General features: G+C 42.8%; 2 protein-coding genes across 8 annotated transcripts in view; both read right to left on the bottom strand.

The window, feature by feature from the left end:
- The window catches only part of SEZ6L (seizure related 6 homolog like), a 227,920-nt gene that overhangs the window by 127,809 nt on the left and 87,278 nt on the right, over window positions 1-12,833 (bottom strand). The gene's annotated exons all lie outside the window — the stretch shown is intronic.
- Window positions 1,022-1,731, bottom strand: LOC128584689 (U1 small nuclear ribonucleoprotein C-like). Its single transcript, XM_053589797.1, has one exon. The coding sequence runs from the start codon at window positions 1,726-1,728 to the stop codon at window positions 1,249-1,251; it is 480 nt and encodes a 159-aa protein (XP_053445772.1). The 5' UTR covers window positions 1,729-1,731; the 3' UTR covers window positions 1,022-1,248.

Here is a 12,833-nt window from a genome sequence, read left to right as displayed (position 1 = left end):
CCAGTTAACAAAAATATTTTCTACTGGCTAGGAGAATGGATTTTGAATGTTCCCATCACAAAGAAATAATAAGTGTTTGAAACGATGGATATGAGAAATAATTACCCTGATTTTTGTTTATTGCAGCTCAATTTATAATCGCCAAGATGTGGAAACAACGTAAATGCCCATCAACCCAGGAGTGGATTAACAAACTGTGGGATATGTATACCATGGAATACTGTTCAGCCATAAAAAAGATGGAGGCTTTACATCTTTTGTATTAACCTGGATGGAGCTGAAACACACTCTTCTTAGCAACGTATCACAAGAATGGAAAAGCAAGTATCCAATGTGCTCAATACTAATACGAACCCAGTAGATGCCCACACAGAGAAAAACTCAGTTCAATTCAAGTTGGGGGGAGGGGGTAGAGGGAACGAGGAGGGAGATTGCTGTGCTCCCATTTAATGGCCACAACGTAAAGGTATATGGCACACCTCCAACAGAGACTTCACCTAACAAATGCAAACATTGTAACCTAACAGTTTGTACCCGCATAGTAATCTGAAATAAAAAGTAATAGTTACCCTGATTTGATCATTATACATTGCCTACATGGATTAAAATATCACATGCACCCCATAAATATGTGTAATTACTATGTGTAAATTAAAAATAATAAAGCAAAACCAACTTTAGAAAACAGAAAGTTTCGTTGCAGACCGGAGATGACACTTTTTGAATCTTAGTACTAAGTCAGTAATCTTATGACTTATTACAATTCCAAAATACTAAAAGAAAATTTTCATTAAGAGAGGGAAAAAAACAAGAAAAGAAATGGCTGGGGGTGGGGACAGGGTCCCCCAGGGAGGCAGCCTCACATAGCAGCTTCTGCCATTGGCTTGTTATACCAAGCTTGCCAGTAGGATCTCCCCTGTGGGATTCTCATCCTCAAACCCAGATTCCTTTTACGCCAAGTAAAATGGGGTCAGCCTTTTATGAAATATGAACCTAACCTTTCTTTTTTTTTTTTTAACTAAAACAGTTAATTTTATTTTCACATTTCACAATACAAATGAAAACTGCCCCTTTTTTTGGTTCCACTTCTTCCCTTCAAAACTATTCTTACTCTCTCTTTGATAGGAAGGGGGAGCAAGTTTTCCTTATCATGCTATTAAGAAAACACCCAGCGTCACAGCACCATGATCTCCTGGTGAAGCAGAACAAGTAACATAAAACTGACATAAAGAAACCTCCCCTCTATCCTTATCTGTCTGGTCGAGTCATTCCAGGACGAGTGGGCACCATCATGGGACGAGCAGGAGGTCTCATCATTGGGGGCCCAGGCATCATTGGCATGTTACCTCCCATTGGTGGCCTCCTTCCAGGAGCAGGTCCCACTGGCATCATCCCAGGAGGAGGAGGACCCATCATTGGCACCATGGGAGGGCCCCCCATATGTGGTGCTGGCATCATACCAGGACAAGGAGGACCCGGAAGACTGGGGGGAGGCGGAATCATCGCCCCTGCAGGAGGAGGAGCCGAGAATGGAGTAGGAGGTATTTTTCCTTGTTGAAATGCAGCCGTTGTTTTGTCAGTCAGGCTCTGGGCCTGCTCTTCCATCCATTTCTGATAATAGTCTTTCACATTCTCTTTGTGCTTTCTCCCACTGCAGTGTGTCTTCCTCACAGATGGAGAGTCATGGGTGAGATAGGTATCACAGTAATCACAATAAAACTTGGGCATATTCTTTCCTGATGAACCTAACCTTTCAAAGTTGAAAACCACACCTCCAGTTCAACCATCCCATCTCCTTGCTCAAAGCTGGTGACAAGCTGCTTCTGCAGAGAGGATCTGAGATGCATGAGGTCAGACTCAGAATCCCATGTTCAAGCCCTGGATCAAGGGCTTCATGAGTGTGCAACCCTGGGCCAGTTACTTCACCTTTCTGCACCTCAGTTTCTCACCTTCCAAAAAAGAGGTAACTGCAGCAACCAGAATACCACTAACAGTACTCAGTTATTAAATACTTATGTGCAGAGGCGGAGCAAGATGGCGGCCGAGTAACAGCTTCCTTGCATCTGGGCACCGTGAGACTGGGGAGATAGGACTCCAGGCATCTCTGGCTGGTGGGATCTGCCTATCATCACTCCTATGAGGATACAGGGAGTCAGCGAGAGACTTCTGGACCCCAAGAGGAGGACTAAAACAGTGGAAAACCGGCAAGTGGTCGCGTGTGTTCAATCCGTCTAAACCTGCCCACAACTGTAAGTTCAGTAGCAGCGATACTGCAAACCAGAAAGGCCTTACCTGTGAACTGTTTTGGTGTCCTTGGACTTGGCACTGAGTTGAACTGCCTTGGGGAGGGCCTGAGCAGGAGTGCGGAGAACTTTGGCCGTTGTCTAGGGCCCCAGTCTGAGCCACTGAGCCAGACGGAGCTAATAGTGTTTGGCGGTGGGTCACACAGAACCATTGTCAGTGATCTGCCCCAGCAAGCTCCGCCCTCAGGGTCGCAGAGCTAGAAACGGGTGGGAGCTGGTAACCCAGCAACCAAGTAGCCTAAGGGTGGGGTCTGAGCCTCCTTGCAGCCCTAACCCTCAAGGGCAGAGTGAGACCGGTTTTGGCACACTGGGTAAGTGGATAGCCACTTCAGCAGATTCCAGCGAGAAAGCTGGGAAAGCTTCTGCTCAGCAAGTTTACAAGTTCAAAGTGCCTTTTAAGTGGGCTGAAGAGAGACTTAGGGTGTCTACCTGCTGGGGTTTGAGAAATCAGCAGCCTCCAGTCGTATCAGAACTGTGATTAACATCTCATACCCCAGTAGACCACGTGTTGCCCAGACAATATTCAATAACATATACAAACTGCTTTGTTTTTGGTTGTGTATTTTTTTCTTTTTTTTTTGTTTGTTTTTTTTGTTTATTTTGACGTTGTTGATGTTCTTTTGTTTTTTAATTTCAATCTTTTCCATACAGATCCCTTTTTCTTTCTCAATTTTTCTAGTTTAATTATAATTTCCCATTGCTGCCTTTTTAAATAACTAGAACTTCATTTTTGCTAGTGTTTCTACCGCTATCATTTGGTTTTTCACCCAATTTTATCCCCGTAAAGTTTTCTGTTTGCTTGTTTTGGTTTGATTTATAGCATTTTTGTCTTTCCTCTCTACTTGGTGGAGGTGGGGTACTGTGTCTGATCAGGTTAGCAAAGAGCTGCTGACCTCAAGGGAACCACCCAACTGGGCACCCCCAGAAGGTGGGGTTTTTTAAGGTTGTGTCAAAGTACCCTACTGTACACCTATATTGCCCTGTCTCCCTCTTTCTGTGCCTCTCTTCTTTTTGTCAATATTCCTTTTACCCACCCCCTCCTTTCTCTATCTTTCTTTTTTTTCTTATCACTCGGTCTTCCTTTCTTTCATCCCTTTTTTGCTCTTCAATCTTCTCACCCTTCTGGTCCTGTAACCCTTAGTCCACAGGCACAAGAACTTAAAGAGCAAGAGGAAGTGAAGGGAAAATTAGGGCAAGGAAACAGATAAAAGAAATCACTCATGAGGAAGAATCAGCAGAAAACTCCAGGCAACATGAAGAACCAGTCCAGAACAACCCCGCCAAGGGACCATGAGGTAGCTACTGCAGATGATTCCACCTGTAAAGAAACGTTAGGAATGACAGAAAGGAAATTTAGAATACACATGTTGAAAACAATGAAAGAAATGATGGAAACAATGAAGGAAATTGCTAATAAAGTGGAAAATAACCAAAAGGAAATCCAAAAACAGAATCAAATAAGAGGTGAATGATATGAAGAATATAAAAAGGATATAGCAGAGCTGAAGGAACTGAAACAGTCAATTAGGGAACTTAAAGATGCAATGGAAAGTATCAGCAACAGGTTAGACCATGCAGAAGAAAGAATTTCAGAGGTAGAAGACAAAGTTCTGGAGATAACTCAGATAGTAAAAGAGGCAGAAAAGAAGAGAGAGAAAGCAGAACGTTCCCTGTCAGAATTATGGGACTTTATGAAGCGTTCCAACATACGAGTTATAGGAATTCCAGAAGGGGAAGAAGAATGCCCCAGAGGAATGGAAGCCATACTAGAGAATATTATAAAAGAAAATTTCCCAAACATCACCAAAGATTCTGACACACTGCTTTCAGAGGGATATCGGACCCCAGGTCGCCTCAACTCTAACCGAGCTTCTCCAAGACACATTGTGATGAACCTGTCCAAAGTCAAGACAAAAGAAACGATTCTGCAAGCTGCCAGGAGTAAGCGCCAGTTGACCTACAGGGGCAAATCCATCAGAGTTACCGCAGACTTCTCTAATGAAACTTTCCAAGCAAGAAGACAATGGTCATCTACCTTTAATCTACTTAAACAGAACAATTTTCAGCCCAGAATTCTGTACCCTGCTAAGATAAGCTTAAAAATTGACGGAGAAATCAAATCATTTACAGATATACAAACTTGAGGAAATTCGCCACAACAAGACCAGCTCTACAGGAAATACTTCAACCTGTTCTGCACACTGACCACCACAATGGATCAGCAGAAAGTAAGAACTCAGAAATCAAAGGACAGAACCAAACCTCCACACTGATGCAAAAGATAAAACTAAGCAATGGACTCTCACCAAATAAGACAAATAGAATACTACCACACTTATCAATTATCTCAATAAATGTTAATGGCTTGAATTCCCCACTGAAGAGACGTAGATTGGCTGACTGGATTAAAAAACACAAGCCATCCATTTGCTGTCTGCAAGAAACACACCTGGCTTCAAAAGACAAATTAAAGCTCCGAGTCAAGGGTTGGAAGACAATTTTTCAGGCAAATGGAATTCAGAAGAAAAGAGGAGTTGCAATGTTATTTTCAGATACATGTGGATTTAAAGCAACTAAAGTCAAAAAAGACAAAGATGGTCACTTTATATTGGTCAAGGGAAAACTACAAGAGGACATTTCAATTCTAAATCTTTATGCACCCAATTTAAATGCTCCCAGATTCTTGAAACAGACCTTGCTCAGTCTGAGCAATATGATATCTGATGATACCATCATAACAGGGGACTTTAACACACCTCTCACAGAGCTGGACAGATCCTCTAAACAGAAATTAAACAAAGATATAAGAGATTTAAATGAGACCCTAGAACAACTATGCTTGACAGACGCATATAGAACACTCCACCCCAAAGATAAAGAATATACATTCTTCTCATCACCCCATGGAACATTCTCCAAAATTGATCATATCCTGGGACACAAAACAAATATCAACAGAATCAAAAGAATTGAGATTTTTTTTTTTTTACCTTGTATCTTTTCAGACCATAAGGCACTAAAGGTGGAACTCAACTCTAACAAAAATGCTCACCCCCACCCAAAGGCATGGAAATTAAACAATCTTCTGTTGAATAACAGATGGGTGCAGGAAGAAATAAAACAGGAAATCATTAACTTCCTTGAGCATAACAACAATGAAGACACAAGCTACCAAAACCTTTGGGATACTGCAAAAGCAGTTTTGAGAGGAAAATTCATTGCTTTAGATGCCTACATTCGAAAAACAGAAAGAGAGCACATCAACAATCTCACAAGAGATCTTATGGAATTGGAAAAAGAAGAACAATCTAAGCCTAAACTCAGTAGAAGAAAAGAAATATCCAAAATCAAATCAGAGATCAATGAAATTGAAAACAAAAGAATCATTCAGAAAATTAATGAAGCAAGGAGTTGGTTTTTTGAAAAAATAAATAAAATAGATAAACCATTGGCCAGACTAACGAGAAATAGAAAAGTAAAATCTCTAGTAACCTCAATCAGAAAGGATAAAGGGGAAATAACAACTGATCCCACAGAGATTCAAAAGATCATCTCTGAATACTACCAGAAACTCTATGCCCAGAAATTTGACAATGTGAAGGAAATGGATCAATATTTGGAATCACACCCTCTCCCTAGACTTAGCAAGGAAGAAATAGACCTCCTGAACCGACCAATTTCAAGCACTGAGATCAAAGAAACAATAAAAAAGCTTCCAACCAAAAAATACCCTGGTCCAGATGGCTTCACTCCAGAATTCTATCAAACCTTCAAGGAAGAGCTTATTCCTGTACTGCAGAAATTATTCCAAAAACCTGAGGAAGAAGGAATCGTCCCCAACACATTCTATGAAGCAAACATCACCCTGATACCAAAACCAGGAAAAGACCCAAACAAAAAGGAGAATTTCAGACCAATCTCACTCATGAACATAGATGCAAAAATTCTCAACAAAATCCTAGCCAATAGATTACAGCTTATCATCAAAAAAGTCATTCATCATGATCAAGCAGGCTTCATCCCAGGAATGCAAGGCTGGTTTGACATACGCAAGTCCATAAACGTTATCCACCATATTAACAGAGGCAAAAATAAAGATCACATGATCCTCTCAATAGATGCAGAAAAAGCATTTGATAAAATCCAGCATCCTTTTCTAATTAGAACACTGAAGAGTATAGGCATAGGTGGCACATTTCTAAAACTGATTGAAGCTATCTATGACAAACCCACAGCCAATATTTTACTGAATGGAGTAAAACTGAAAGCTTTTCCTCTTAGAACTGGGACCAGACAAGGTTGTCCTCTGTCACCTTTACTATTCAACATAGTGCTGGAAGTTCTAGCCAATACAATTAGGCAAGACAAGGAAATTAAGGGAATCCAAATGGGAGCAGAGGAGGTCAAACTCTCCCTCTTTGCTGACGACATGATCTTATACTTAGAGAACCCCAAAGACTCAACCACAAGACTCCTAGAAGTCATCAAAAAATACAGTCATGTTTCAGGATATAAAATCAATGTCCACAAGTCAGTAGCCTTTGTATACACCAATAACAGTCAAGATGAGAAGCTAATTAAGGACACAACTCCCTTCACCATAGTTTCAAAGAAAATGAAATACCTAGGAATATACCTAACGAAGGAGGTGAAGGACCTCTATAAAGAAAACTATGAAATCCTCAGAAAGGAAATAGCAGAGGATATTAACAAATGGAAGAACATACCATGCTCATGGACGGGAAGAATCAACATTGTTAAAATGTCTATACTTCCCAAAGCAATCTACCTATTCAATGCCATTCCTATCAAAGTACCTACATTGTACTTTCAGGATTTGGAAAAAATGATTCTGCGTTTTGTACGGAACCAGAAAAAAACCCGTATAGCTAAGGCAGTTCTTAGTAATAAAAATAAAGCTGGGGGCATCAGCATACCAGATTTTAGTCTGTACTACAAAGCCATAGTGGTCAAGACAGCATGGTACTGGCACAAAAACAGAGACATAGACACTTGGAATCGAATTGAAAACCAAGAAATGAAACTAACATTTTACAACCACCTAATCTTCGATAAACCAAACAAGAACTTACCTTGGGGGAAAGACTCCTTATTCAATAAATGGTGTTGGGAGAACTGGATGTCTACATGTAAAAGACTGAAACTGGACCCACACCTTTCCCCACTCACAAAAATTGATTCAAGATGGATAAAGGACTTAAATTTAAGGCATGAAACAATAAAAATCCTCAAAGAAAGCATAGGAAAAACACTGGAAGATATTGGCCTGGGGGAAGACTTCATGAAGAAGACTGCCATGGCAATTGCAACAACAACAAAAATAAACAAATGGGACTTCATTAAACTGAAAAGCTTCTGTACAGCTAAGGAGACAATAACCAAAGCAAAGAGACAACCCACACAATGGGAAAGGATATTTGCATATTTTCAATCAGACAAAAGCTTGATAACTAGGATCTATAGAGAACTCAAATTAATCCACATGAAAAAAGCCAACAATCCCATATATCAATGGGCAAGAGACATGAATAGAACTTTCTCTAAAGATGACAGACGAATGGCTAACAAACACATGAAAAAATGTTCATCATCTCTATATATTAGAGAAATGCCAATCAAAACCACCCTGAGATACCATCTAACCCCAGTGAGAATGGCCCACATCACAAAATCTCAAAACTGCAGATGCTGGTGTGGATGTGGAGAGAAGGGAACACTTTTACACTGCTGGTGGGACTGCAAACTAGTACAACCTTTCTGGAAGGAAATATGGAGAAACCTCAAAGCACTCAAGCTAGACCTCCCATTTGATCCTGCAATCCCATTACTGGGCATCTACCCAGAAGGAAAAAAATCCTTTTATCATAAGGACACTTGTACTAGACTGTTTATTGCAGCTCAATTTACAATCGCCAAAATGTGGAAACAGCCTAAATGCCCACCAACCCAGGAATGGATTAACAAGCTGTGGTATATGTATACCATGGAATACTATTCAGCCATTAAAAAAAATGGACTCTTTACATCCTTCGTATTAACCTGGATGGAAGTGGAAGACATTATTCTTAGTAAAGCATCACAAGAATGGAGAAGCATGAATCCTATGTACTCAATCTTGATATGAGGACAATTAATGACAATTAAGGTTATGGGGGGGGAAGCAGAAAGAGGGATGGAGGGAGGGGGGTGGGGCCTTAGTGTGTGTCACACTTTATGGGGGCAGGACACGATTGCAAGAGGGATTTTACCTAACAATTGCAATCAGTGTAACTGGATTATTGTACCCTCAATGAATACCCAACAATAAAAAAAAAATAAATACTTATGTGCAAAGCATGACGTTTCCTTTATCATTCCTTGACACGACTCAGTGAAGTAGGAAGGTCATTGTTTACATTTTACAGATGATGACCTTGTGGCTTAGGGAGGTAGTTCAGTGACATGGACACCAGAGGGCGCTCTGAATATTCGGTGTGGCTTCTACCAAGTGCTTGGTGGACAGTAGGTCCTGATGCTGAAAGGTCCTCAGAATCCCTGCCCAGGGACTGCGACTTTTCCTTGTCCCTGCCCTGAAATCCTGCAAACGCACAGTGGACTTTTGGTCAAGGTTGGTGCTCTGTGAGGGAAGTACAGATGGCCTTCATGATCAGAGGCAGGTGACTGTCTGGACACTCTGCAGAGGCTGAGAGTAGGCAGAGACATCAATTGGAGAGACATCAAAGTCAGCCTGGGTCCTACCAACGATGGTGTTAACAATGTTGGAGACCATCCGGAGACCTCATATGTACGTGGCACTGTTCCATGAGTTCTGCGTGGATCATCTCACAGGATCCTTCCAGCAAGATGTACAATTTCCACTATATTGTACCCATTTTATGGAACACTGAGGCCCAGAGAGAGTGTATTAGTTTCCTAGGACTGCCATATTAAATTGCCACCAACTGGGCGATTTAAAATAACAGGAACTTATCCTCACACAGTTCTGGAGGCTGGAAGTCCAAAATCAAGGTGTTAGCGGGCCACGCCCTCTGGAAGGCATTAGGGGAGGATCATTGCTTGCTCTTCCAGCCTCTGCTGGCTCTGGGCAGTCCTTGGAGTTCCTTGGCTTACAGGTACGTTCTTGACACTCTGCCTCGGTCGCCATCGCCACCTGGCGTTCTTTGCCGAGTGTGTCTCTCTGCAGCTTCACTTGACATTCTTACAAAGAAATCAGTCATGGGATTTAGGACCCACCCTAATCCAGTATGATCCCATCTTAACCAACTATATCTGCCAAAATCCTATTTCCAAATGAGGGTACATTCTGATGTTTGGATTTGAAAGGGTATGAAGTAGCAGAATTCAGAGTTGAATCCAGCTTCTGTGAAACCCGAGTCCATGCCCTTAGTGATTTCTCCACTAACATCATTGGGACCTCTCTGCCCTAAAAAATGTTCCTTAATTGGACTCTGTGTATGCCTGGTGTAGGCCAAATGAGCACGTCCAGGCAGTGATTACACACAATAGCATAAAGATCCAGGGTCTTCCTAGAAGAGCCTATCTCCACATCTTAATTCAGACAACAATAAAATACCACACTCTTGATGTTTGCAAAACCCTCCAGAGTCTGCAAGGCACATCCCACCACACGGCACCGGGTGAACGGCCTCCCAACAAGTGCATGTGGTTCACGTCAGCCCCGTTCATCTGATAGGAAGATGGAAACCCTGAGGGTGTCAGGAAATGCATGCGAAAATGGATTAGAAGTTCCAAAGCACTTTTTGTTAACAAAAGGAGTTATTAATAACCCCAATTAAGAGCAGCAACAACAACACTAATAGTCACTACCCATTACAGATTCATTCTACGCAGTAAACATTTCCAGGCGCGATGCTAAGTATTCAACAAATATTATCTCATTTAATTCAATTAACGACAAAAACCCAGGAGAAATGTTGTGGGATTAATGGATTCTGTTGTAAGGAAGAGCACTAGCAGGTTTGAAACTTTGCCTCATTTTCTCGTACCTTAGAAGTACTATTTTTTCTTCCTTTGGACATTGGTGAGTAAGAGGAAGAGAGAATGTCTAGAGCCAGAGGAAATGTCTGGGCTACTTCCCTGGGACGGATACGAGAGGGTCTGCTTGTCCAATTAATGTGCTAAGAAAACAACATGCTCTCCCGCTTTCCAATCTCCCTCCTGTTTCTCCCCTCCATTTTTTCCTTCCAACAAATGTATCTACTACATGTCAAATACGCAGGTTGGCTGGGGTTAGGGTTAGGAATACAGTGGTGAACTGAAACTAGTCCAGGCGAATGTCTTTTCCTACGGGAGGAAGGGTGAGTCTTTTTTTTTTTTTTTTTTTTGTAGAGACAGAGTCTCACTTTATGGCCCTCGGTAGAGTGCCGTGGCCTCACACAGCTCACAGCAACCTCCAACTCCTGGGCTTAAGCGAGTCTCTTGCCTCAGCCTCCCGAGTAGCTGGGACTACAGGCGCCCGCCACAACGCCCGGCTATTTTCTGGTTGTTTTGCATTTTGGCCGGGGCCGGGTTTGAACCCGCCACCCTCGGTATATGGGGCTGGCGCCTTACCGACTGAGCCACAGGCGCCGCCCCGGAAGGGTGAGTCTTTTAAGGGCCCTAATGTCATCTAGAATGGAAAAGGACGTGCAACCTAGATCCAGTGTGAGAACTCAAGGCGGGGAGTTAGTCAATTGTTAAGACTAAGACAAGCGAACGTTTAAGCACTATCACGCCTCGTAAGTCTTAACACCCACAAGCAATCTTGCCTTCATAGATGTTTAATACAGTATTTAATTTCCAAAAGTTACATGAACTTTTTTCATGTATTATTCATATATTTCACTATTTCTCAGAAAGAGAACAAAAAGGGTATTGCATTGTTTTCTTTGGTATAATAGTTTCACCTAATCAACTAAGTGGAATATTCATAGGACTCATTATCTTTACCCTTTGTAGCAGGGATCAAGAACAGAGGGGTTATAATTATAATGCTAGCTGCACAAATAATAACAATAATAATAATGGTGACAACAGCAGCAGCAGTAACAACAACAATAGTAATAAGGAGTCTGCAGCAGTTAGGCAAGTGGCCAGCATCCCCATCTGTCATGGAAAGACTGGGAGATCAAGGAGAAGGCAAGTAACTCTCTCAAGGTCACACACCGGTCAGTGGCCCTCTCAGAGAGGAAGATCTGGTGTTCTGACAAGCAGGCCAGGGTGCTTAAATAACAATGGCAATGAGAACAATAACAGGGTGGGCATCTGGACCTGCTTACCCTGACTCAGGCATTGTGCAGGGAGCTTGGCAAACAGTACAATAGCGCTGAGAGAGGTGCCATCAGGTCAGCCCATTTCCCAGATGGCCTAGGGCCCATGGTGTGGGATGCATGCTGAGGGGGTAAGGGAGGGCTTCTGCCTGGAGGAAGGAGGAGGAGCCTAAAGAGCAGGTACAAGGGAGTTTTAAGGGCTGCCTGGGAGCCTGCACCTCTGTTGCAGCAGAACAGCTTTGTCTCTTCCCCTCTCTCCCTCTCCTGTTCAATTCCGTGGCATCCCAGTCTTTCTAAAATCAAGCTCTCAGCTGCCAGTGATGTTGGCTTCAAGGTCCGCAGGAACAGTGCCTGGGGAATTTGCATAGCTACCTTGGCTACGGGCAAACAAAGGGTTGTCATGGAAACCCTTCATCCCTTCCCAGACCTGCAGCCTATTTTCCCTCCCCTGATGCTCCATCCCCCATCTCCCATCACACAGGGCAAGAGACACCAGAGAGCCCCAACAAAGGCAGGTGCCCACAGGTCTTCCTTCTGATGCAAGCTTGCCTCCCTGCCTCTGGCCTCCTTCAAACCTGTCCTCTGCATGCTGTGCAACTGATTATCTCTTGTCCCGTTCCAATCATGTCATTTCCCTGCTCAAAACCCTCCACAGCTCCCTATTGCATGAAGAAGTAAGCACAGCCCCCTTGTTCTGGTATTTATGCCTCTCTTGCCTCCCTAATACAGCTGCACATGAGCATGCAAATCCCACCAGTTTCTGGGTTCCCAGAGCATGGTGGTCTTCTCCATGAGCCTTCCTTGATGCCTAGCATGGCTGTTGGCCCTTACATGACACTCGGGAAGGAAAGAAGAAAACAATAGAAAAGAAGAGAAGAGTGAAAAAGTGTTAACTTCCTGCCATTAACATAGCCTTTGAGGTATGTTAAGGGCAGGAAGATAACTGTTCTCCAGTTATCTGTGCGGCACATTTGTTTCCCATGACACAAATTGGAGTTTGGCATCCTTCCTCAAGAAGCCTCCTCCTCACCTGCTCCTGCCAAATCCTACCCATCCTTAGAAGGCCCAACTCAGGTGCCACCTCCTGTAGGAAGGCCTTCCAGATGCTCCATTCAGAGCAAATGCCTCTGTTCTGGAGCCCTGTACCCACCGAGCGTATTTCCCTCTCCTCTAAGTCCCTCGAATGTAGGGAATCTGCATTCTTCCCTCCTGGCCCCATCAGGACTTCACATTGTAAAGT

Source organism: Nycticebus coucang, chromosome 4 (genome assembly GCF_027406575.1).
Source record: "Nycticebus coucang isolate mNycCou1 chromosome 4, mNycCou1.pri, whole genome shotgun sequence".
In the NCBI taxonomy this organism is placed as follows: domain Eukaryota; kingdom Metazoa; phylum Chordata; class Mammalia; order Primates; family Lorisidae; genus Nycticebus; species Nycticebus coucang.
The sequence above is the reverse complement of the archived record's forward strand: the minus strand, read 5'-3'. Positions and strand labels throughout refer to the sequence as shown.

Bases quoted from the DNA above. Each gene is read 5' to 3' on its own strand.
- LOC128584689 (XM_053589797.1), bottom strand. From the start codon at position 1,728: ATGCCCAAGTTTTATTGTGATTACTGTGATACCTATCTCACCCATGAC.